At 31.7% G+C, this 26253-nt stretch overlaps 3 protein-coding genes across 3 annotated transcripts in view; 1 reads left to right on the top strand and 2 right to left on the bottom strand.

Annotated features, from left to right (window-relative positions):
• Positions 1 to 39: 39 nt before the first annotated feature.
• LOC137932811 (dnaJ homolog subfamily C member 10-like) lies at positions 40 to 13337 on the top strand. The gene is made up of 16 exons (XM_068776486.1): positions 40 to 253; positions 372 to 531; positions 1046 to 1259; positions 2255 to 2367; positions 2530 to 2625; positions 3628 to 3825; positions 4286 to 4480; positions 5629 to 5749; positions 6423 to 6626; positions 7084 to 7193; positions 8610 to 8775; positions 9471 to 9613; positions 10243 to 10367; positions 10863 to 10997; positions 11958 to 12045; positions 12631 to 13337. Coding segments are annotated over exons 1-16 (2343 nt in total). The 5' UTR covers positions 40 to 251; the 3' UTR covers positions 12904 to 13337.
• A 1880-nt stretch (positions 13338 to 15217) lies between these two features.
• Positions 15218 to 18194, bottom strand: LOC137932939 (PIH1 domain-containing protein 1-like). Its single transcript, XM_068776629.1, has 5 exons — positions 17957 to 18194; positions 17797 to 17878; positions 16968 to 17548; positions 16271 to 16414; positions 15218 to 15433 (listed from the first exon to the last, which is right to left on the bottom strand). Exons 1-5 carry the CDS (start codon positions 18023 to 18025, stop codon positions 15401 to 15403), a joined length of 909 nt encoding a protein of 302 aa, XP_068632730.1. The 5' UTR covers positions 18026 to 18194; the 3' UTR covers positions 15218 to 15400.
• Positions 18195 to 19715: 1521 nt separating this feature from the next.
• LOC137932676 (ATP-binding cassette sub-family G member 1-like) overlaps positions 19716 to 26253 on the bottom strand; it is a 44845-nt gene continuing 38307 nt past the window's right edge. The window contains exons 8-12 of the mRNA XM_068776306.1: positions 25763 to 25931; positions 23436 to 23536; positions 22712 to 22867; positions 21367 to 21575; positions 19716 to 20585 (exon numbers count right to left, since the gene is read on the bottom strand). Of these exons, the coding sequence (XP_068632407.1) occupies positions 20444 to 20585; positions 21367 to 21575; positions 22712 to 22867; positions 23436 to 23536; positions 25763 to 25931 (777 nt within the window). The 3' untranslated portion in view covers positions 19716 to 20443. The remainder of the gene's footprint in view (positions 20586 to 21366; positions 21576 to 22711; positions 22868 to 23435; positions 23537 to 25762; positions 25932 to 26253) is intronic.

Genomic DNA, 26253 nt, shown 5'->3' with positions numbered 1-26253 from the left:
TAAAATCAAATATTAGCCTGTCAGTCATGAGTTCCCGGAGCGAACGTAAAAACTGTTTATTGTTTTATATGAAAAGTCCCATTTTGAAATATTTTAATTAGTGAAATATAAATATCGCTTCAAATTAAATATTTCTGTACTATGCCTTTAATTTCCGTTAAAATTGAAACGATCATATTTAATAAATAAGTTATAAAGTGTAGTCAGGCTCCAGTGTTAAAATTTTTAATATTTTATTCATCCTATACAACATGTATGTTTATTAAATATTTTTAAATGCTATTAATGTCTATTGTTTTTGTACTTTTAAATAAAATTTACAATGGTGACTGTCATAGTATATTCTAGTTTCTATATGTTTTTTTTTTTAGGTTTAAATTAGTAATATTGTGTGTTGTCCTAATTGATAACGCTAATCTAATGGATGTTACTTATTACGAAATATTGGGAGTATCCAAACAAGCCACTACACAAGAGATAAAACAAGCATACAAAAAGTTAGCAGTAAAATATCATCCTGATAAAAATTCCGTAAGTTTTAGTAATTAATTTTTTTTTTTCGAACATAAAATAATTCACATCTTAACCTTGAAATACATTAGAACCTTTTACGTTTGACTAATTGACCTATTTGGCAATAATTTATGTTCTGATATGGTATGTGTGGGATGTATGTGGGTGTGTTGTAGCATTTTGAAGCAGTAAGCTTACTTAGAAGCATACATAATTTTTTCTTTTACTTCCAGCTAGAATTTACATTATTTAACTAAGTAACTAAATTTTGACATTAGTACTTGGAATGGAAAGGTTGTCGCTGACATTTGAGTTGCATTTTATTCCCTGTTACAGGAGATATACATGTAAATAATGAAACAAATTTTTATGTATATTTGGGGTATTTTTGGACTTCTCGCCATTAATACTTTTGCATTCCAGTTTAAAACAGTACTCTTTGTGATTATAAATTTTAATGAACAAGCTGTATTTGTAAATTGTAGTTCTTTGTGTTTTATAAAAGATTTATTTTATTTCAAATAATTTTCAGAATGAGGAAGAACAGGAGAAATTCATTAAGATGACTGAAGCTTATGAAACATTAAAAGATCCAGAGAAGAGACGCAAATATGATGTTTATGGTTCTCATGGAGCATACACAAGAAAATATGACTATCATTCACAATCCGAGTACAATAACCTGTTCTACAATGGACTGTACCATAATGATCCATTTGTAATCACTCTGAATAGTGCCAGCTTTTGTAAGTATCACTGTAATACTCTGTGTCTTTAGGTTACCTATGGCTGACTAAATACTATGTCATTCTCTATTAGAATGTTTTTCTCATAATTAGTTACCTTTATTTTCAATTGTTGCTGTTTCTGTAATATCATATACAATATTAAAATTTACTTTATTTGCAATTGGGACTGAAGGATTTTTAAGGGCCAATAGGTCTTGAGGTGGTAACAACAAAAAGTCTGATGTAGAAGTGTGTATATTCATTTGTACTGTACCATTCTCTTTTAAAGATATTTGTACTGTTAGCCCTGAGGCTTTTACAGCTTCGGCTGTTATGAATTCATGGAGCATAAGGATTCATTATATATTCATTCTAGCTTTGCTATTTATATCAATGTAAATGTACAATTTTATTTTTGTGGAATTCCCCTTTTCGATGCACTGCTGACAATAATGCTGCTCCTACAGTAGTGCCAGCTAAAATATACTAACATGAAATGTTATGACATGAACTTTGTCTTTGCTTCACCAAAAGTTCAAAAACTTTTCCACTTACTGTGGAACCCGATTCCAAGCAAATAGCTGTAAAACCAACACTCAAAGAACAGTGACCTTTTTTACATATTATGCTTGACTTGGAATATCCCAAACCTTCTACAACTTACAAAGGAGACTCCTTGCTTTAACATAAACACATGAAAGATTATTGCTTGTAATATTGTGTTATTAGGCTATTAAAGTAATATTGAGCCTTTATTTGTTACATTTTAAATGTAAAATTCTGTGTGAAAATCTCTTCTACTCCATCTTGTTTTTCCCCTAATAATTGCATAATTTCAAAAGTTAACAAGATAAGGTAATGATGATTTTATGTGGGAATACTTGCCCACATGAAAAGCACTATGTACTTTTATAATCAAACAATGTGATTTATGTTATAATCTCAGGATAAAAAATTCTTATAAAACATATTTATCCAGAAATTCTTATTACATGTATTTATTTCTATTGCAGATACTCATTTGACAGAGGGCTACCATTTTATTAATTTCTATTCACCGTTCTGTCCTCCTTGTCAGAATCTAGCCGACCACTGGAAGAAGTTGGCTGAGATTTACAAAGGACTTGTAAGTATATTTGCATCCTTATCTTTTTATTAAACACAAAAATTTTATTTTAATATTTGAATTTTCCACCTGACACCTAATACATATATAATTAACGGAATTTATTAGTAGTTTGCAAATACAATATGAGTTATTAGTAAAGTCAAATCCATCTAATTTCAGGTGAAAGTGGGTGCAGTAAATTGCAAATATCACAACTCATTTTGCTATCATACAATGAGGATTGGTAGCTATCCATCTTTGCTGTTTTATCCAAATGTAAGTATTGAAACCAGAAAAAATTAAGATATAATAAATATAATTAACTAACATTTGGTCGATAAATACTTTCCGAACAACATTTTTATTTGAACAACAGTCTATACCAGAGGTAGGCAACCTATTTAAACAATGGGTCAATTTAAAGTTTAAAATCATTTGATGTGCAGCGCATAAAGTAACACTTGGTAATAATCTACAAAAGTATTTATAATTAACATTAGAATAAAAAAATGAAAAATTGAAAATTCTGTTACACATATTCATTGTCAAAACAATTGTATAGACGTGTTGCGTTTGTATTTAATGTTTGAACAAGTCACCGTGTGAGTGACTTTTGTTTTGATTTAGTATGTACTACCATTTTATTATAATAAAATATTAAAGGGAGAAGGGCAATAAAATAATTTGAATTATTACTAGGCGGGCCGCATAAACATGAATAAAGGGCCATGTGTTGCTTCTCCCTGGTCTATACCAAAAATTTGAATACAGATCAGGGTAGGATTTTACTATTAAATAATAATGCTTTACATAGGTTGATAGTTAATGTAAGAGTATACTAAACGTAAATTACTATTTATTAAACTTCTCCAAAATGTCACTAATGTCTTGTGTACTTCTCTCTTGGTACTATAAATACTCCATGTGGCCTCTGTGTGTACTTTGGTGTATTGGTGACATATAGTGGAGGGCCATTCTACGAAATATTGTTACATTCTACAAATCCATGTTACAGAGTATCTTGGTATTTTGTACACAACACCTGCAGAAAGTCAAGATACTTAGACAGACTAGTCGTTAAAAGAACTGCTAAGGAAACTATAGAGTAAAAGCCCATGTAGAACATCTAACTGGTGTTCTGATCAAGCTAAAATAATATCTCTATTACTACTGCCCTGAGGAAGAAGATAGTATGAAAAGACAAAATGGGCAAAACCTTCATATATAAAGAAACATCCTAGAAGTAAAACACACTAAAATAAGTTACTTTATTTTTAGGGCAAGCAAGGAAACTATGTATACTACAGAGGCGAGCACACTTTCGAGGCATTAGAAGAATTTGTCATGTCATTTATTAGGAACCGTTTTCACATATCTGTTATAAGGCAGCTGAGAAGTCATAATAAGCCTGTCGCTTATGTACTTGGATCTAATAGTATTGAAGCAAATGCATTGGGTAGAATTGCTTTCCATCTGGTGAGTTGTTGAAGTTTTTTTATTTCAAGTATATATATTAAATAAATATATGACTAATAACAAAAGAGTTGATGATGAAGTAAAAGATCCTGGGAATATGATTGAATGAATTCTTTGAAGTCGATTTGGTCTACCTATTTACAGTTGAGTTTTATTTATTGCAAATCAAATAAAACTCAACTATAAATGGGTATCAAAGTCATTCAACAAAAACAGAGGTAAACAGTTGGAAGATCTGACAAACACAAATTTAAAATTATAAATGAAAAATTGAGGGTCATTCAAAGTTAATGTTGCTAGAATTGCCAGTAATATCAAGTCATGTAATTTAGAAGATATGCTGGAGACATGAACCCTTTCTTCATGCATCCTTTGAATACAAATTGCTTGTAGATGTTTTTGTATTGTTTATGGATATTAAATCAAATTCATAATCATTATCTATTTTATTCTCAATCAGAACGGCCTGGCAACACTTGTATTAGTAGTAGATGAAGATCTTCGAGAAAAATTGTCAAATGATCCCGAGACTTTAGTAGTTTTTAAATATAAAAAGATACACAAAGAAATATCAAGCAGCGATGAAAAAATAATTATTAAACAAATAGTGGATGCATTGGATGAAGTAGAGGAAATTGGACCAGAGCAGTTGAAGGTATGAACTAAAAAAAAACATTTGTTATAATTTTATTTATGATAAATCTTTGTAATGGTAACCATTAAATATGATTATTTTTACATAATTATTTAACCCTATATCAATGGGTCGTCACCTTTTAGTTGATGTATATAGAGTTTTTTGTTAATCTTACATTGCTAATTATGTATTTGTTGAGGAAATAGTCAGAAGAAATACTGATTTGCCTAAAGGTCTTTAACCAGTGTATGTTGCTAGTGATGACTTAAAGATTTGAGACATGGTTGCCTATAGTGAGACTTACCATCAAGGATACCTAGAGTAATAGTGACTGTATTTGGCACTAATCAGTGTAACATTACTCCTGAAGATGCCCTGTGGAGGGGTGAAACACGTGTGGAGTGATTTAGCGGTGGTAGTTTTGTAATTTGCATTGTTTGCCGCATGCGCATTTATCAGCGGGCTGGCGGGCGGTGCACTTTATTGCACGACTACGATTGCATGTGCGGAAGTAGCTATATTTTGGTCCTTTTCTTACTTAGGATGGACTTTCGCAAAATAACGCCTGATCCCATTAAATAATAGAGAGTGTTATGCTAGGAATTTCGCTGCGAGATCGAATCAGAAATGAGGAGATCCGTAAAAGAACCAAGGTCGCGGGAAATTTCTGGATGTGGGCAGTGCAAGACCTATCATCGTGGCGACCTTTGGAGAAGCCGGGAAGCCGACAGGCGCCCATCGCAAGGCGTACTTTGATAGGATGATATGATAATAAAAAAAATAACCTTAGTACTAATAATGTATGACTCTAACATTAACAGCATTGTTCTGATGATTAAAATAAACTTCCAATATACCACACTAGGAAAATCTTATGAATTTTAGAGATCAAATAAATGCGTCGTCGGTGCGTCGTTATACAAACTATATATTTATAACAAACTAGCAACATATATCAGTTCATCCTCAATAATTACTTTTGAACAAACATCAATTAGTTAATAGTTAGGTCTTTACCCTGCAGCGACTAATATTTAAAAATCAAGCAGTTTTACAATGCAGTCATGACGACATATTTTTACAACTCAGTAAGAGTCTATTTGTAGCGTCAGATACAAAAAGTATTAGGTGAAGGTATTTATTATAACTGAACCATTTTCTTTCAGGATATAAGGAACCAATTTCGCAACGGCCACACCACTCCATATGTGATATACTTCCCTAGTCAAGATGACGATAAGTTACTGTTACATCAAATGAAACTACAATTTCCTCATATTGACTTCGGTAAATATTTACATATGGCGTAACCATATTTATCTCAAAAAGTAAATTTGATCTTCTAATAATAAACCTGAATGTTGTTGCAAATATTATTTCAGATAAATGTCTTCTTTTGTATTCTGTTTTTTTGTATTTATTCAGTAATTTAATGTTAAGGTTTATGTATCCTATAATCATTATCTTTAAAATTCACTTTATTTTTTTATTATATTAAGTTTTTTACTAAAATTGACGTAAATTTTTGTGTATATTTAATAAATAAAAAAGAATTCCTTACACTAAAGACTGTTAAGCAGGGGTGTCAAACTCAAGATTAATTGGACGAGATAAGCAATGCTTGAATTTAGGGGGGCCGCAAATAATCAATCTTCATAGATAGAAATATTTTTATATTGTTTATATATATATATACATAAATAAATGTCATTGTCTATCTTTACTGTTTCGGGAGAATTTTACTGACTGAGACTACTTCTAATATGATTCAACAGGAGTGTTATTAACACAGTTTCAGGCGGAAGAATGATTCGTTTAATTCATAAATAAAATGAACTAAAATTTTAGATACTACAAATGGTGATGCGGGCTACGAGTTTGATATCCCTGTTGCAAAGCATTGCTTTTGTAAATATAATTTATGAACAATATTAATGCAATTTTCCACGAATTTATTCAGGTATAATCGACTGTAAATCTCAACGGGAGTTATGTGACGCTTTGCAAATAGAAACGACGCCATGTTGGGCGGTGCTAAAACCCGGCGGTGCTTACCAGCGGGCCCCTGATGCGATGTCACCAGCCACCTTCATATCACGGTCAGCTAACGTTCGAAACCTCCACACGCTCTCAGCATCCGAGCTACGCAGGATATTAGACGGTGGTAGGTGATTTTCATAATTTTATTTTGGCAAATACCCAGTACTAATTGTTACACAACTTAAAAATATATGTAACGTTATATTATACATATAATACTTTTGTATATGTGAACTTGATCTAATTTACTGGTGGCAAACTACAACCCTCTGTCACTATTGATTATTCAATATAATATCTATAGATAATCTATAGGGTAGGGCATTGGACAGCTGAAATAAAGATGATGAAACTATTACCTTTACCAATATTAATATTAGTATTTATGTATTATTTCTATATAGTTTAGTTTTAAAATATTCTTATTTATATACTGACTGCAATTTCATTATTTATTGTAAAAAATGTAATAAATTTGAAATGTATTATATTCTCATTACATGAAGAGTATAGTTATTTTGATATAACGCAATGCATAAATGTATTAAAATAATAATAAATAATTTTCTTCATGTTTTCAGATGTAGGTATGTGGGTGTTACTGGTTGTACCATACAAATTGTCCTGGGAACACATAGCTGAACCATTCACAGAAGCTAGTTTGCAGTTTGCAGATTCAGACGACATAAATGTAAGTCTGAAAATAATTAGAAAAAATTGCTTTTGATACTTGTTTTTGCTTAATATTAATATAAATGTAATATACAGTAGTAATGTATATAAAATTAATAGTATAGTGTATTAGTATAAAATGTATGTAATATGTGTAATAATTTAGGTATAATATATTATTAGTATAAAATTAATAACCCTTTCCTTTGCGTCGTTCTTCTTCATCTCAAAGGTTGTGATGTCCTGGTGTCAAGTTTGGTACAGATCTATACAGAATATTAGGCTGTATCCACGTGTTTTTTTTGCCCTCTCTCTTTCCCGACAATCATTAGTTTCTTCAGATAGTCTGATCTTCATGACAATATGTTTACATTCGTCACACTACATCTTAATATCGTCAATGCGATTCGTGATAAATATACATCATTTTCTATTCAGCCCTAATATGTCCATTGTTGGACATAGGCCTCTCCCGCTGATTTCCCATAGGACTTGTGGGAAACGGCTTGCGTCTATCTTGTGGATGACCGCCTTACGAAGGATTTCTTTTTTAAAGTGGGCCTGTTTTTGTCCCTCTCATACTCTCATACCATGTGTGAGCAGGAATATTTTTTACAATAATATTTTGTTCACTTTTTACATCCTTCTTAAGGTCTTCCATTTGTTCTCCTTTCTGTACTTCACATTACCTTTCATTCCTTCTCATTCTTTTCCCTACATACACCGCTTTACTTTTATCACCTCTCCTAGATTTTGCGTTTATATTTTTCTTACTATGATTCTATTATGTTACTTTATTTCTTTGGTTTCCATTCTATTTCTTATTGGCGATATCATAGATTGTTTATCATGATTTTAAAATTATACCACGGATTGAAATTTTTTATTACTTTCATTTGTACTAATTATTTATTACCTATTATTACTTTATAAGGTTTTTATATAAATCCAGAAAGATCTGGGAATGCTCCTCATTGCTTACCAATGCGGGGATGTTGTCTTATATTGTCTCTGCTAAACTGGCATTCCATTCTTACCAATTTATGATCACTGACAGGTCCACGTTCTAGTCACAGATGCACGTAAGACTTCTTCCGCTCAAACCTGTAAAAGTACCTGGAGAATTCCCGGTGCCCTGTGAACATTTGAACCAGCACCAAGTCCGGGAAGAACTTTTGCGTTACCGAAGCCATATATACTCGTATACCTCCTGTTCTATTCAGACGGGGCATTCCTCATATATTGGTTAGTTTTACAATAGTGCTCACAGGTTCAACCCTTTCGTTGCCCTCTGTCTCTGCGTGCGTTTTTACTTAATATAGGTATATTAGTATAAATTATAAGTTACACAATAGAACCATACTTTTATAAATGACTTTTACAGAGGTTTTGTAGTATTTGTAGGATATATAATATTTGTTTTGATTTTCTACAGTTCGGAATAATGGCATGCACGTCAAAATCTGAGCATTTCTGCCGCCAACTGGCGCACAACCAGCCCGCCATCTTGGTTCAAGACGGCGTCAAGCAACATTTGTACAATGGACGTATCGACGCGGGACATATTATAGATTATATAAACCTTCTTAAAGATAGCGGAAGTAAGTTACACTGTATTACTAAAATTGCACAAAAAAGTTTTATCCCTTAGCGAAAATAAAGGTTGAAAGAGGAATGCTATTATTTGTATACCAGATGTTCGCTTAATTTGTTGCGAGATCGGGTCAGAAAGGAACAGGTCTGTAGGAAAACCAAGATCACCGATTTAACCAAGATTACCGATGGCCGTTGGGGTTGACGTTCTCGAATCGCGACCACGAATCGGCAGTAACGTAGGTGGCCCTCTACTAGGTGGACCAGTGACATAGTTATAGTCGCGAACAGTTATCATGATCTTAGTCGGAGACTTATGCCATTTTTGGACTCAGTTGAAAAAAAGTAGATGTACTGTCATAATATATTCTTACGAAACTTCATTGAAAGACATCTAGCTTTCATATTATAGATTGCATGAACAGTTCTCTTATGTATCTTGAATTACAGTCTGAAAACTAAAAGTTATTGAGGTGATAGGTTCTGATAATAACTATAAAACAATATAAACAAGAGAATGACTCTATGATAACTGATGAAGGATGAAAAAGTACTTTGTTGATTCTTTGTTTATCATAAATAATTTCCCAAATTGGACTTACCAGCAGGGAGAGTCATTTCTAAAGATTATTATAAGAATTATAATTAATAAAATAACAAATAAGTATTTGATGAAACATTTTTGTGATGTATAAATTTACAGGTATAACGTTAGACGAAAATCAGATATTAGAAATTTTGGACGTATCAAACCGGGAACATAGCTGGTTGGTTGCACACTTACCTGCCGGATGTGGACGTTTCTGTGACGAACTTGAACACGAATGGCGCATTATTGCCAAGAGGGTAAGCAAAGTTTTCATTTTATAAAGACACTTGTATTGATGCTTTTGTAGAGCGTTACGATACGATATTTTAAAAATTATAAAAAATTTATTCGTATTTTATGGTTTATTCAATGAATTGTTTTGTGGCGACCTAAAAGAAACAATAAATGGTCGTATATTTAGTAAGGCAAAGATCGCACCTACATTACGAGAGCGTTTATTGTCTGCGCTGTGGTCAATTATCTTATATTCGACTAATAGCGCAACGTCTTTAAAAATTTAAACACTCTGACGGTTCAAGCGTCCAAAGTTGTATGTCCTATTGTTGAAATGATAAAGCGATTACTTATTTCCCCTACTGGTATTATCTCTACATCGTTCAAAGGGTTAACTGTTAGAAAATGCCCTCTGCATTAAGTTCGCAGTTGTACAGATAACAAGTTTTTAAATAAGCAAATTTCACAATGCAGTCACGTTTATATATATTTTTATATCTATAACTAAGTAATAAAAAACTTTACATAAGCCTAACTTATGTGGTAGCATTCTGAAAATATCATAATTAGGCTTTTTATCTAATTGAGTATGTAGAAAATAAAGACATTTATAAGATCACTTTAATATTAATTTGACTAATTTGTTATTTAGCTTCGTCCATTAGAGTTTGTGCGCGTTGGCGTCCTGCAGTGTGGTCAGAAGCGTAATGGATTCTGTGCCAACGTGCGCTTGCCAACTGCTAGGCTGTACCCCTTGGCATCCGGGCAGCACTACACGTATGTATTTAAAATTCTATATACACAAAATTAAGTCACTAACGTTTGTTTATTGATCTAAAGACAAGTTGTACGATAGATGATATTGTTTAACTTAACCAATGTCGGGTAACGGTTGTTCAGAACACGTTAAGAAAGGCAGCTGATTGTACCTTGCTTTATTTGATCGCAAATCCAACCTGACGTACCGCTGTTAAACACTCCAGTCTGTTATTTTAATTTTGTTTTAAGAAGGGAATACTTGAGGTATTGATTACAATCTTAAACATGTTATTGGTGATTATGTATATTAGTGGCTGTCCTCCGCCCGCTTTGCGAACTTAATCAGACTCCTTTGCGGGAGGGATTTCGTAAAATCTTAAGTGACTCCGGTGAAATTAATATTTCTACTAAAGTGCAAGTCTCCTAAGTCTTATGGATATCATACTGAATCTTTACATAAGTGAAAATCTCTTAAAAACTAAACATAAACTAAAATATTATAATAAATTTTAGGTTAAACCTACAGCATGTATCAGAAGCACCATACATATTAGAGTGGGCGTTTGAACACATCGACGACTCTGTACAGAAGCTCAACTGGCACACGTTCTCTAAAACCGTGGTCGCCGAGGAAATCAAACCCAGCCGGTTAGTAATACACTAACAATTTAATTATTAGTATTCACAGAGATTCTGGAAATAGAAATTTATTTTTGCATTAATGCTTGAAGTGATGTTTAGCAAAAAATAATAAATCAACCAGGATTGTACGCTTTCTAATCTATAATGTCCAAGCTATTCTTGTTTCTGTTCTCCCTTCTGTCTGTTCTCTCTCCCTTCTGATTGAATATGCTACAACAGAGACCTAATTAAATATAATTATATATTCCATACCTGCTTTTTACCTTGATGTGGGTCATCAATAAACAGTTGTGCATTATGTATCTATTTATACACAAATATTTATTTAACTGTATTTTCTTGCGAAACTTACTTAAATTTTCTTACCTAATTATCGCACATATGGCTTATGAATATTATATGTCTCACTAATTATTTGATATCCACCTATCGTCGCTGCTTAATTAGTACTAATTTTCACTACGTCGTTAGATCTTTGAGGTTGCTTTGTTTTAGGTTCAAAATGTTCAAAGATGTTTGATTTTCTTTCCTAAAAGGTGGCAATACTTGTTTCTAATTGCATGCCATCGAAACTCGGGGATTCCCTTGCTAACTAAAAATCAACGCAATTTTAATAGTTTCATTTTCACTATGTTTCGCTAATTTTAGAATTCAGTTTCAAATAATAAGTTCTATTGTAGTGTGTTGTGCTTTTTAAATAAGAGAATAATAAATTTATATAATTTTTTCCGTGTTGTTTCTGGTTACAAAAAGTAGCATTTTTGTAACCCTGGAATCTATCTTCGATCTTTACATAGTTTGGTTTAGAAAATCTTAATTCACTTTGCGTCGTGTTTTTTTGGAACGTAACCACGATGCAAAGTGAGGTATTGGTGTATTCTGTTTAATTTCATAATAGCAGCGAGAAATGTCTTTTTTTATTCTAATATCTCATATTTGAATTAACTTTTACTTGCTTTTTTGTAGGAATAAGAAACCATGGCTCGTGTATTTCCATTCACCGCGATGCTATCATTGCTACGAGAAGTATCCAGACTTTGCAATTGCTGCCATTGTGAGTTTTTGAATCCTTTTTTTTTTTCAATTGTAACTACAATTTTTCTTGATCTTTTAAATAATTTAGATTTCATAAATTACATATGTATTTAATTATTTTAACGATTCTGGTCACGTCTCCAAACCAAGCGGGGTGTTTTAACTGATATTTCTACGTCATAATATAAAAGCGATTTGCTTTCCTTTTTTCCGGAATATTTTGAGAATTAAAGAGAGCATTTTTCCAGAAATCAAATGATATATAAGTCGAGTAGCGGTCACCTGTCTTCTAACTTCGAGCTTCTGTTTTTGTTCAGAAATTCCCGATTTGCAAAAACATGTCCATATTATGAATGACATAGACTTATGAAGAATATAATATACGGTATGACCCAAAGTTTCTTTATTTCGTAGGATACGGCAAACCATGGTCGTGAACCATATAATATAGAAAATATTAGGATAGTAAGAAAAGTTTTTTTTTTTTGTGTTGCGTGACCTTCTTTTGTAAGAATACCTTACCACCTTACCGCACTGTTATGAAGGAGGCTGATCATTAATATTTTCTTTTCTTTCACTATAAAACCATGTCATTATCTTCCAGTACCTCGGTAACGTTGTCAACTTCGGCAAAGTGAACTGCATCATGGAACGCAACCTGTGCCAACATGAACACATCACCAGCTACCCGTCCCTTCGGTTGTACCTCGCGAGGAACATCCACCAAAGGCACAGCAGCGTCATCACCTTAAATATCAAAAACTACTCTGACATCATTAACGATATAAGAGCGCACTTGGCATCTTATGACACGGACTTGCTAGCTGGATTAGATAAAATTAGCCTTGAATTACAATTCAAACATGATGAACTTTAGTTATATACTATAATCCTAATTTTCTGTAAATATAGTTTTAAAAACTCTTCATCACAATAACTTTCAATGAATGTGATCTAATGTAAACATTTTTAATCATGTTGAGTTGGTGCTGAGCCATTTTTAGCCAATGTTAACGATAGTTTAATGCCTTTACCGAAACGCTTATTTTTTCTACTTTTATTAATTCTATTCTACTTTATTATTTAACATACAAAGCCAAGTATAAACACCATTTTAAAAAAATGTGAACATAGATCTAAAAGTATCCCATTTTTTTATTTAAATTGTTTTTAAGTATACTCTTTGTTAACAAATATTCTTTATATATTTTGGTAAAACTCTTCTTGATTTAAAATTAACTCATTAAGTTAATTTTTATAATACGTAAAGCTTTTTTAAAGGATCTTACTGTAAGATTTATTTATATTTTAACAATCAGTCAATTTACATATGCTTTATAATACAATCTCCTATTAAGTAACAAGCATTTACTTTGTGATATTATTTAGATATGATTTAGTATAAGCTGAAGCAGTGGCGTACCTAGAACTTTTGCCGCCCGGGGCGATCTCCACTTTGCCGCCCTTTCTATTATATGTCAATCAAATAGTGGTTTTTGATTTAAAAAAAATATTGATATATCACTTCAAAGTAATCATATAAACTTTTCAAAAGAAATGACATTTATAAACTGACATCAAAAAAATTTAGTTAGGAAAAATTGCCGAACAAAGTCGTAAAGATCCTTTTACGAATTCAACGAATTTTAACGAAATACAATAAAATAAAATTATTATCTTGTTCTTGAATTATAATCCAAAATTTACACTAAAATGCATTTATATACACCGAGGAATAATATTCGAAATCATAAATTTAATCATAATTTATATAAATCAAATATTAAACTTATAATAATCATTTATTATTCAAGAAAGAAAATAAATTTGAAATGAAAATGTTGCTTTTTACAACTATAAGTAAATATAAATAATGCCGCCCCAAGGTAAGTGCCGCCCGGTGCGGACCGCACCTACCGCCCCCCCCTAGGTACGCCACTGAGCTGAAGCAGTTCGTGATAGATTGAAACATACCAATCTTAAATTGTCAATTTTTATTGTAGCTGTATTTTACAAAACACACTCTCAGTGGCGAGTTTTGATGAGTTTTTTGGTACAATTTAATTATTAGAAATGTGAGTGAATCTCTTCAAAACTACAATTTTGTTATGCTTTTCAATGCTATTTGTAAAATTATGTACTTATTATCTAATGTGCAATTTTTTCAATACATTTTAATTTTAACAAAAAATTGTTTAGTTTAAGAATCTCCAAATGAAAACGTTAGTCATAATAAATTGTATATTAATAATACCTAATGTTATTTTTAAACTTTTTGGATGTCCTCTTTCAGAACACAATTCATACGAAGGCAATTAAATAATTAACTTTGAAATAAAACAGGTCATATAATTTTTCTTCCTTTTTTATATTGAAAACATAATTGTTTATCGTATGTATTATCCTTTTATTATTTTATTTATTGTTTTATTACTAGAACACTTATAAACTCAGTGTTGAAAGGTGTTCTGGTAATCTAAATATCTCTTTGATCTATGGTTACATCTTGCTATCCATAAAAATGAATATATATACTGTGAACCAAATATCAGCATTCGTTCTTCAAAATATAACAAATACCAATAAAACCATTAACTTAAAAAATGGTAAAAAAAACAAAAGTTTTTTTTTTATTCTGTTAATCATAAAAGGTTACTCTTGAAATGTTTAGCATAAAGAACACGCTTAATGGCGTGATTAAATAAAAATAAAAAATTACTATTAATACAGAACACAAGGTTATTGAAAATTTGCAATAACACCCATTTCTTCCATGTTTCATTCCTAAGTTGTTTGCATTAAAAGCTTTATGAAAGGATATGAAATAATAGTTAAGTCTATACTTTACTCTCCAATGTTGCAAAAAAAAATTACATTAATTGCTCAATGACAGAAGTTGTACTTAACAGATGTTGCGCAATCTTTGACAAACTCACATCTTTGCTTGAATAAATGTCGACTTTGAGGAACCTTGGGTGCAGTCAGTACATAGACAAGTGTTTTACTACATTGTGTAAATAAAAACCAAATCTCGAATGGAAAATGTATTTAAAAATAAATTGTTACAGTCACAACACAATCTGAAAACTAGCCGTGTTCTTTATACTTGATTTCAGTTAGCGTTTATTACTTACGCTTACGCTTACTTTAGCGTTAGGTTACTACAGTGTATGTGCAAAGCAGACTGGGGATTTAAACAAAATTAAATCAATTAGTTCCAGGATATCCTCAATGCATCATGTTAATCGCGCCCTCACACATCTCACAGCTAATATTAGACAAAGCATACAAATTGTCCTTGTCATGTCAAATTTTCAAGAGACTGCCATCTGAATTACATAAGGCTTTCTTAAGTTTGCTCTTTATTGCATTTCCTAATGTATCGCAGGCATTTTCACAGACAGAATCTGAAAATAAATATTTATATTGAAAATTACTACTTATATATACACTTATTATTTAAGTATGAAAATATATAATGCATTTTAATTTTAATGTATCAATTCAGTAAATTTGTTAAAGGAATAAAATATATAGTAAGTTTTTTTGGCAATAGTTATTAAAGGAGGTGTTGAGACATCAACTATAGTTAAAATCTAAACCAGTGAAATATAAGTATACATAGTATAATAAATTAAAGATGGCAAATACCTGTTTATATAAATCAATAATTGTAATCTTTTTAAATTCATATAGGTTACAAAATTGTAGTGTCCGGTCTTTTGTATTAGTACTCACTGTTTTAAAGAACTGATTTTTTCAAATGAAATGCTTGAAAGAAATTCATATTTACTAGAAGTTTCAAGTTATGACTTGTAATGGTAAAGTGTATGAAAAACCATTTTTGAACAAACAAGTAACAGGGATAGCATATATATAAAATGCTTATTATAAAATGCCATGATACAGATAGACTCCGAAAATAGATTGTTTTGTTATTTTATCAGTTAAATATGTAAATGAATATAATTAATAATTCCTTTAAACCCAATCTTGTAAAGAAGAAAAAGAACCTTGTAAATAATTTTAGTATTATAATGTAAACCACTTTTACAACCAAACCCTTTTAATCTTCTAATATATAATAAATTCTATTTATTTAAATCATATTTGGAAAAATTTTAATACCCACAATAATAATCTGATAAAATTAAAGGAAATGTTGCAAAAATAAGCCTTATTAATGTCATTGACAACATACCCATGTACAAATTAAAAAAAATAGCAATAGTAAATTCACTTACATTATCATTCCTATTCAGTATGGCGTCTATAACATCTTGATCAACACTACAGGGTAGAAAGAAATCAACTAATTCAAACTGTCCCTTGGAGTCCAAAACAAGCCTGTCTTCTCCAACTTCCAAATGTAAATCTTTTAATTCTACCTAAAAATTTTGGAAAAACTAATTATATATTTTTTTTTTAATTTTTTATAGTAAATAAATGTTTGTTATATTTCATTTATATTGTAGATAAGATACATACATAGGATAAAGTGAATGTAGGGTAAAATAATTTTTATACATTTATTCGGAGTAAATTTAACAACAAATAATGTTTTAAATCTAACATAATTATGTTGATTTCTGAACGAAAAACACATTGGCATTAGGGAGCAAGAAGCACAAGACTGAACTAATTGGAAGTTTACAGTGGATATTTCGACAATAATACCTAATCATTACTAATCACTGCTAAAAAAATATATATTATTGCGTTCCCATTCAAAAGCTAGAGCAATAAGGTGCACATACCAGAAAAAAATAATGGAATACAAAAACATTCATAGATATGAACCCAGGGGATAAAAAATTGAAAGTTTTTGTATAATACATGTACTTGTTTGCTTCAAAACTGTTGTATGCATATGTGTTAATTAACATATGAAGAATGTAAAAAGGAATGGTAACTAATTGCTTTAGACTATAGAGTACTTACAGTAGGAGGGACTCTAAATTCTGCCAGCAAATATTGTATTTCACCTGTTGGTGGTTCTCGTCTCAATCTATAAAGCAGTTCTTTTTTGTTTTGCAAAGAAATGTCATTTATTTTCTGAGGTTGCTCATTTGCAACTTCTTCAATTAAGGTTTTATTTTGTGCTTCACAGCTTTTAATATCTCTAATTTGGATTCTGTGAGATTGAAGAGTACCAAAAGATTTTCTGTTCTTTAGGACGGTGTATTTCTGAGAGTCTATTTCAAATTGATATTTATCTTGCAATCCTTCAAATACAACAGTAAGAAAAAAGGTTTGGAACAAGTCGTCAGTTTCAATTTTTTTAAAGAAATTTGGGTTGACTGCTACATCATATACAGTTGCCGGTGATCCCGATTTATCTAACTCTGTACGACCTTCTCCTATGCTCATAGGCACTCTATAACTAGATGGATCTTCAGAATTTAGTATCTTCATTAATTCTTGATTTGTTACATCCCTTGGGCATGGTATAGCTTCCGTTATACAAATGTTAACAAATATCTTCTTGTTTTCTGGTTTTGTAAATGTTTTGACACAGAATCCTGCCGATTATTAATTAATATAGAAAACATCTCAATATCTCAACTACTATTCGAATGTTTAGTATAAAATTAAATGGCCATTGAAAAGCCCTAAACTGGTCATAAATACCTTCTTTAAGTGCACAATTATATAATTTAATCGTATTTTCTTTACACAACTTTTACACTAATGACATTATACGCCTTTAACAGTTACAACATAAATAACATGGTGTAAATAAAAATGTTTAATTATCAAATAAATTCACCTGGTTTAGGTTTCACTAGTTTGGATGGTACTGTATCCACAGAAGAAAATAATTTATTTAATTCCTCTTCCATAGGATTCTCCTAAAAAAATATTAGTAATTACATATTCAATGCAATAATTTGTTTCGCTTGTAAAACATCATTCAAAATAATACTTACCTTAATTATTCTCATATTTTTCTCCATTATGGTCGGATCGACATCTAAATTTATTGACTTTTTGGTCATTTTGTTTAGTTACCTAGCAATAACCTTCCGAATTAAAACCGCAATTAGTTTTAATATTTACTTTCAAGATGAGGTTATCATCTACAACAAAACTTTCCCACATAAACCATAGACAGCAATCTTCCTATTTGTTTATGAACGCCAAAAAATTAAAAATCGTACGAAATTTTAAGTAAGCAGTTTAAGAAAAAAAAAATGGTAAAATTGCGTAAAAATATTGTCTATAGTATTTTCTCCTGATCGAAATATGACAAAGTTACCTTTCTACAAAATTTCAAACAACGGAACCGATTTTTTTTCTATTTGGTACATTTACTTTTCTTAAATTTTAAATACATTTTTTCTACTTGGCAATTTTATGTGCTTGGCCCTAAATATAATGGACATGTACAATAATATGGAGCAAAAGAAATAACTTAATGTTTTGCAGTTCTTAGCATAAGGAAATTAAAAGTGTATTATGAGTAATATACTTTTTGTAGTACCATGTTAGTTTTTAAATAACCTTATTCTTGCTTCGGCGCTATTGGCCTTCGATTGAGCTCCAGGCCATTAAATAGCCCTGCTAAGATTTATATAAAGGAAGAAGCGACCTTTTCTGCGAACTTGTATAAGTTGACATCGAAGTCATGCGCTGATCTAATGCAGTTTTCATAATATACAATCGGGTATATTTGTGCTTAATATTTTACTCCCTGTATAATTGTCTATAAATGATAACTCGAATCAACGGAAAGAACCTCTACGGTGATTTTTATGGCAGTTGATAGGGAATGGTAGAACTATTGTCATACGACGGTGTCGTGCATGAAAAGCACTTTTCCTACTTGCTTTGTCGTTAAGCGAGTAAAGTGAGATATTGAAGAATTATGTCTAAGAAATAAATTATATTACACTAAACAACCTTCGTAGCTTTCAAAAATATTTAGAAAGTTTTCCTTATATTTCAAATGTATTAATAATGGTTAAGTTTAAACATGTCAGCCTACGAACATATACTAACATAAAGATACGAGTTAGTTATAAGTAACAAGGGTTTTAAATAATTTAGCCTAATCTTATGTTAAAGCAATTTTTTCGGAAGCCGACGCAGTGCATATTTATTTATGTTTTTGTCTGTTTTCACGTCGTACTACATTCTGAAGATAAGAGTTTTTCTCAGAGGCACTGTGTATTTAAATTTGTGTACCACAGTATCTTCTACCATTATAAGAATAACAGACTGATACAGAAGAAGAACAAGAGGTCGCTTTTATTTCCAAAAACTAAAGTGTACTCTCTTTCACGGACACTCTAAGTCACGAGTTTTTATTTTCTCATAAATAAAACAAAACAAACATTTTTTTTTAAATTATATAAAATAAACATACTTCATCCTGTATTTTGATACATAGTTGCGATTTAATTTTTAATGAGAATTTTTTCTCATGCATAAAGTTTTTTTTTTCAAAAATAATAATAAATATCGAAATGTTACACATTTTTACATTTATTTATAAAACACAGTGCGATTTTAAAAACGATATATTTTTGTTACAAAATCTTATGTATATATCAATACATTTTTATAGACACAGATTTTTTTCGAATAATTTTCATTTGCTAATTTCTGTTATAAATTACTTTTATTATAACAGAATTAACAATTTAGATAAGTTTTACAATTACGTAAATAATTTTTATACTTATTCTAATATTTCACAGATCACAGCTTTAGATGTCTAGACATAAACCATTAATATTATTATAACAATAAACTTATCCAAATATTTTATGCTGTAAGTACTTGTTCATTGGTTCTTCATACAGATCAGAAGTACAAATTGGTATATACATAATATACCATACTGCACTTACCAATTGTAAGTACAACGTGGTATATTAAATACTGTAGATAAATGCATAGTACAGATCACGTTTGACAATTAGAGAATCCAGACATTTTAAATTCTTTTAAGTTAAACCAAAACTCAGATTTACGACCTTGGTTTTGTTTTGCGAGTGCCAGACAAAGTATTGTATAAATTTAAAAAAATTAATATCGTGACATGAAAATAATGGAAGTTAACAATTAAAGACAATCGATCTTGTATTGTTATTAATTGATTGTAATTGTAAACCTGTATTAGGGTTCCAATAAGGTTTTAATAAATCGTTTTTTTTAGTGAAGTAGGAAAAACATTAACATAAAGATTTATTGATAAACTCAGTCGGCAAAACTAATTGCGGTAAATCTGTCTTTGACAAATTTAAAAGAATTATGTAACAACATGTATTATTAAAGGGCATTATATAAATGTTTTGGCTTAAATCTTCTCTTTATCTGCCACCACCTTATTATTTATAAAAAGACACCTATTTTATAAATCAAATACCTAAACAGTATAAATATTTCACTGTTCATAACTATGTAATACACTATGTGGATTGTTTGACAGTCCGTCTTAAAGTGAAGTAGGCCAGTATCCTGACGATCACAATTTCTGTCAACAAAATTGCGATGTTTGTCCAAAAGTTATCCGGATGCATACTGAACTCTTCAATAATTTTGTTAGGATACCTGAAAAAAGTAAGGTTTTGTTAAATAGAAGGGTAGTACAAATGGAGAGGAAAAATTGTAAAGGATGCGTGGACAATATTTGAATTAACACCTTTTATCCTATACAAACCTCGGAGTATTTATTAACTCCTGTCCTCCACCTGTCAAACATTTAACTTAAAATAAAAGGCGTGTGTTAGATTCTACTTTTCAGCCGATAGTCGCCCACTACAAGGCATAGGTTTCTCCTAAATATTGCCACGATAACCGTGTCCTGCGCTATCCGCATCGTCTTCGGGTCCTACCAACGTCGCGTCTACCGAAACGTGGACGCCACTTGAATCGGGCCCAACGTTCATCGGTTACACAAACGACGTGCCCCGCCCACTGCCAAGCAATTCTTCGAGCTACGTGGGCTACCATGGTTCCTCTATGAATCTCCTAATTTCTAATACCATCTCAGAGCGATACTCCATGCATAGCTCTCTCCATTGCTCTCTGGGTGACACTGAGCCTTCTTATAAAGCTCACTGTAAGCAACCGCATGGTCCCGTAAATTTTCACCGGCAATACACACTGGTCAAAGACCTTCGTCTTCAGGTATTGCGATATTTGGGACGAGACGATGTTCTGGAGCTTGTAATATCTTTAGTCAATAACATTATTGGTAATCTTTCAGTATATGAACTAGAAATAATTTTGTAATAGCTGTATTATTAAATACATTATACACATACTTTGGACAATGCGAAGTCTGTGAGGGCAGCTAGCAAATAATGTAATGGTTTATGTTAATAATTACTTCATGTGGCAGTAGATGACGTCTTCGGGGCAGCTGAGCGGCGTCCTCCCGTAAGAATAGACGGAAAGAACGAGCGCCTCGAAGCCGTACTTGAGAAAGGAGATGTAGGAGATGACGCGCATGACGGGCGTCATATGCGCGAACAGTACCAGGAAGCCGGCGAACGCGATCATCGCGCACGTGGTGATGGCGCCCAGGAACGTGCCATTCTGCGGCAGATAAAAAACGTATGCAGTTATTTGCCCATCTGGATTACCACACGCGTGCCTATTTTGGTGCTGGCGAAGCAGTTGTACCCCGCCTTTGGTGTGGCTAGACGGGATGAGCGTTATCGGCGCCTTTGTACAGGCAGTCCGCCGTCAACGCTCATGACGGCAGCGCTCATGCGCTATTTTCCTTGGCCCTTTTCTCACCCCATCCCAAGGCGCTATACACGCGTTTCGATAGCATTATAGGTAATCATTACTAAATTATCTTTTAACCCAAAGTGTACCGAAAAAACTAGATAAAGGTCACTTTGTCCCGTATCTATTGCATACTGGAATAAAAAGAAGTGATAGCGTACAATATCGCAGAAACGAAAAATAAATTCTCTGTCATTATGTATTATGCGTGAAAGATTGCTTTTAACTCTGATATCAAAGGTTGAAACTTTGATACACTTTTTTATTTTGTTACGTTTACTATGTCGTCATGTATTTATTATTATTTATATAAATACAGAATTTAACGCCATTTATAACCAGTAAAATACTATGTGTTGATCATGTATATCATATAGTCAGGCTTTTAATCCATTCTAAAATGTTCACTTATTATCGCTTATAGTCACATAACTATATCGTATGTATTGGCAAGAGTGATTTACGATGTTTATAATTTATTCTTTTGCTATTAAAAACCTGGTTTATAATTGTATTCTAGAAAAAAATATTTAAACAACGGTTTAAATACTATGTAATTAATAAATATATTTATTAATAATCACGTTTTTTGTCTAATAATCAATATTTTTTAAGAAACACATTTTTTAAATTCAAATAATACTAATAAATCAATTATAATTATTTGAATGATTAATAATATTATTGATAAATGTGTAAAACACACTCAGAATTTTTCAAAACAGTTGATGGGTTTGGATCATTTTTATAATATATGATATATGTATTAATATTTTATAAAGTTAATCTAAAGTTGACAGCGTTGAAAGGGGCCAACTGTTTTTTGTTTGTTAAAAATCATACTCACTGGCGTGCATGTACACGAGGTCGTTACATTTTACATTAATAATCGATAATCTAAAGGAGTATTTTTTTTTATTTTCGCACTAAATTATACTCACGATGGGGTTCACGCAAGTGCCAATGACATTGCCAACGGCGTCGGCCAGTAGCGAGATATTAGCCAGAGCCAAGAGGAACATGCCGTAACGCCACATCTCTTGCGGTTGGCCTGACAGGAAGTAGGATGGTGCGGAGTAGACAAAGGTGTAGCAAATCTAGAAGAAAAAGGATACAATAACTGGTTTATTAACATGGCCTATGTAATTCGTTTTCTATGCAAGCGGAAAAACAAAAATACTACTTACTCACGTTATTCAAATCATTTAATATATGAGTCTACGGATACTATTTATATTCTGGAAATGGAAGTAATTTCTAAATTACCTATTGATGCTAGGAGTTTTAAGGTTTAATTAGCGAGATCAGCACAACACAAAGCTACTACTCTCTGAGAGGACCCTCCAAGTACAGAGACGACGGAGTCCTCGCGCTTATTTAACTTCACCATTTGTGAGATGTAGCAATTAATATGATTTCCACTAAGATTGTGTCTTCTAAAGATCGATGTTCGCTTTTACCTGTCACTGTTCATTATAACGCTAAAAGCGCCAGTTTAAACATTTAATAAATCATGCATTACTGAACTAACGTGATTAAGCATTTTTTTTACATTCATACGGCGATTGACCCAACGTTTTATGCACTTTATTACATAGAAGATATTTAAGAAACAAAACTATAATTACAATACATATATGACAGTGCTGAACGCTCAGCTGTTACCTGTAGCGGAATTCCGGTAACGAGTATTGCTGCGTAGTAAGTCTTAAGGTTGTACCAATTGTTGAAGTTTTCTTTCTTCAGTACGGCCATCTCTAAAGGAACTGCAAATAAAGTGCTTATAAAAATTTAATAAACTTATTGTAAAATGAAACAATACATTTTTATTTGTGTTTTGCTCGGAAGGAATGAAACCCTATTTGGTTAAAAAAATCAGTAAAATAGTTAAAATATAAAAGTGTTTTTTTTTTCTGTGTTTTTATTGGGTTATACTTATGGGGAAGTCGTGTTTATAAAATGAAACATTAGTAGCAACACATCTATCTTAGAAATGTTAGCCTGCGAGCCCCGACTGACGGCATGCTTTGAGCGAATTTGAATAACTGTCTTGTTTGACATGCGACTCGCCTTCAAGAACGCAGCCGTAACGGACGACACACTTCAAGGAACGCCGCCGCAATAAGACACTGCGTTGTCAAGCGTCATCACAACAAACGGCATGCCATTCGATAGTGCGTACGTGGGTATCTTTTATAATATTATTCCCACTGGTGTATAATCGTGTAATTCTGACAATACTAAGAAATTTATTGCAAAATTTAGGTTTACTTCACACGAAAGAATTTAATTTATGTTAGTATAGAAAACTCTTCTACTTCTAGTTATTCATCTCGATATTAGTAAAACTTTTTATTCATATTTAACTGAGCAGGTTTAATAAAACAAAGTTTTTTTTACCTTAATAATGAATTTTTCTTTCTAATAATATTTTTGGTATAAACATAACCAGTACCGGATTAAGAAACATTAACTTAATATGCCAGTGTGCTCGAATGTGTTATCGCTACACATCTTTATGAAGAAAATTATTAGTAAATAAAACATGTATAAGATTGATGTATTACACTATTTGTTATTAAAGACAATAATTTTTGTTTTTGGTTTTATAAATTCATAAAACACTTATTTACCGACGTAATTTTATTTTATAAATACCTATTTTTTCATATATTTAGATAAAGTTAAAAAAGTGAATAACCTCTAAATTATTAATTGGCAGATGTTATATCGTGAAAGTCAAATAATTAGTTCGCAGAACCATTTTTAAAACTATCGACGTAGTAATACGTCAACTGTGTCACATGGTCGGCTAGAGGTGTACCACCCCGCAGTAACAATTTTTGTCACATGAGTAAGGTTATCCATAAGTATATGCTATACTTCAGGAAACCCGTAGTTTACGGGCAAATCACCGTTATGTTAGGTACGAACCTATTAGCTTGAAAATCTGTTTGAATATTCCGTCAAGGCTCATTAATAAGTGTTTTGTTTATGTCGGGCTCTCACGGATTCGAGGCAGTACGGTTACGTACTATTATTTCAACGAATTAAGATGCTGTCGATATCTTAGATCGTTTCAGCGAAGGCTCCACGCTTAATAAACGAAATACTGAGTTTGTTTTGGGCTAGCCTCAAACGAGGGTAAGTTTGGAACTGTCGTTGCTAGGCATTTTAAGTCGGAGGATGCATTGAAGTGGATCTCGTTTTCATTCCAGTTTCTTTTAATTTGATCTCCACTGCCATTGTTCTCATGACGTACACAATAATAATAATATAAATAAATTGTAGCTATTTGCAATTTTATTCCCACTATATATCTACGTTGAAATGAAATAATTATATACAGTTCTAGTTATTATGGATGCAATAAAAAACATAATAAGATATTTTTATACAGAGAGATAAATTATTGTGTTAGTAAAGATTACATCTACATATATATGATCGCAGAAAATAAGAAGTCCGGTTTCTTTCATACTTCGATGTATGTAGACAGTGGCCCTCGATTTATCTCTAGCTTACTGACCTATATGAAAAACATGCAATTCGTTTTATTTTGATGAGGTAAAAAACATTTATGTACGAGAGTAATCTTTATTTTAGTTTATTGTTTATTTTAGAATATAGGAAAGTGCTCGTATTAAATATACTATTAAAATAATATAAGTACTAATTGTTATCCAAGTTAAAAATAATACATGGCATTGATTGTTTGCCAGAACGACAGACAAACATTGAACTAATAGACTGTTTTATTTTAGGGACTATAAACAGCCCCCTACCCTTTAGACGAGGCAGTACGTTCGTGACAGCATTATAGCTAAGTCATAGCCATATTTACGGTTAAGTGTTTTTATTTTGCAATAAATACTATGGTTATTGTGACATATTTTGATTTATAAAGTCCCTTTCCTGACTAGAATATAGTAACACGAAACGAAAACGTTATTTAAAACTTTTTTCTTTTTTAAACTTGTCTTTTCACTTACACTTAAGCACGGCGGGCATCATAGAAGTGTAGCAAAGGTATGCGGACGACACCAGCAGGTACCCGAGGTTGCTGACGGTTTTGGAGCCGTCGCTGCCGGCCTGCTCGTACAGCAGCCCGAGCAGCACTCCTATGAGGATGTGCAGTAACACCTTCAAGTGTGTCACGGTCTGTTGGCACGAACATATCATTATATCCTTTAGTTTTCATTGCCGTGTGAAGGTTATAAGTATGTATCTTAACTTTATACGATCATTTTTTAAACAGGTTTCTTTTTTTAATAAGGAAGAAGTGTACAATTAAAACCAGGCCTACTGATTAAAAACAGTATTAATATGTAGTGATTAGACTGTTGACTTTAATAACAATGACTCCTAATGTATTCAATTTAAACTCGCACGACGTATTTAGTAGTTATTGTATTAAGTAACTTCTAAATAAGTAGTTTTCAAATATTAAAATCTTGTACATTTCCCCTTAAGGGATCAAAAA

The sequence above is a fragment of the Battus philenor genome, unplaced genomic scaffold (genome assembly GCF_028537555.1).
Source record: "Battus philenor isolate CCGP_79_NKW_IND1 unplaced genomic scaffold, ilBatPhil1.0.hap1 SCAF_12, whole genome shotgun sequence".
Lineage (NCBI taxonomy): Eukaryota > Metazoa > Arthropoda > Insecta > Lepidoptera > Papilionidae > Battus > Battus philenor.
This window is presented reverse-complemented; position numbering and strand designations above follow the sequence as displayed.

What these genes read in the sequence shown, in the direction of transcription:
- LOC137932811 (XM_068776486.1), top strand. An exon ending in CTTTGCTGTTTTATCCAAAT is followed by an intron (nt 2,626 to 3,627) that starts GTAAGTATTGAA and finishes CTTTATTTTTAG; the next exon opens with GGCAAGCAAGGAAACTATGT. An exon ending in TTGGACCAGAGCAGTTGAAG is followed by an intron (nt 4,481 to 5,628) that starts GTATGAACTAAA and finishes ATTTTCTTTCAG; the next exon opens with GATATAAGGAACCAATTTCG.
- LOC137932939 (XM_068776629.1), bottom strand. Translation starts at nt 18,025, where the DNA reads ATGACCAAAAAGTCAATAAATTTAGATGTCGATCCGACCATAATGGAG. An exon ending in AAAATATGAGAATAATTAAG is followed by an intron (nt 17,879 to 17,956) that starts GTAAGTATTATT and finishes ATATTTTTTTAG; the next exon opens with GAGAATCCTATGGAAGAGGA. An exon ending in TACTGAATAGGAATGATAAT is followed by an intron (nt 15,434 to 16,270) that starts GTAAGTGAATTT and finishes ATTTATTTTCAG; the next exon opens with ATTCTGTCTGTGAAAATGCC.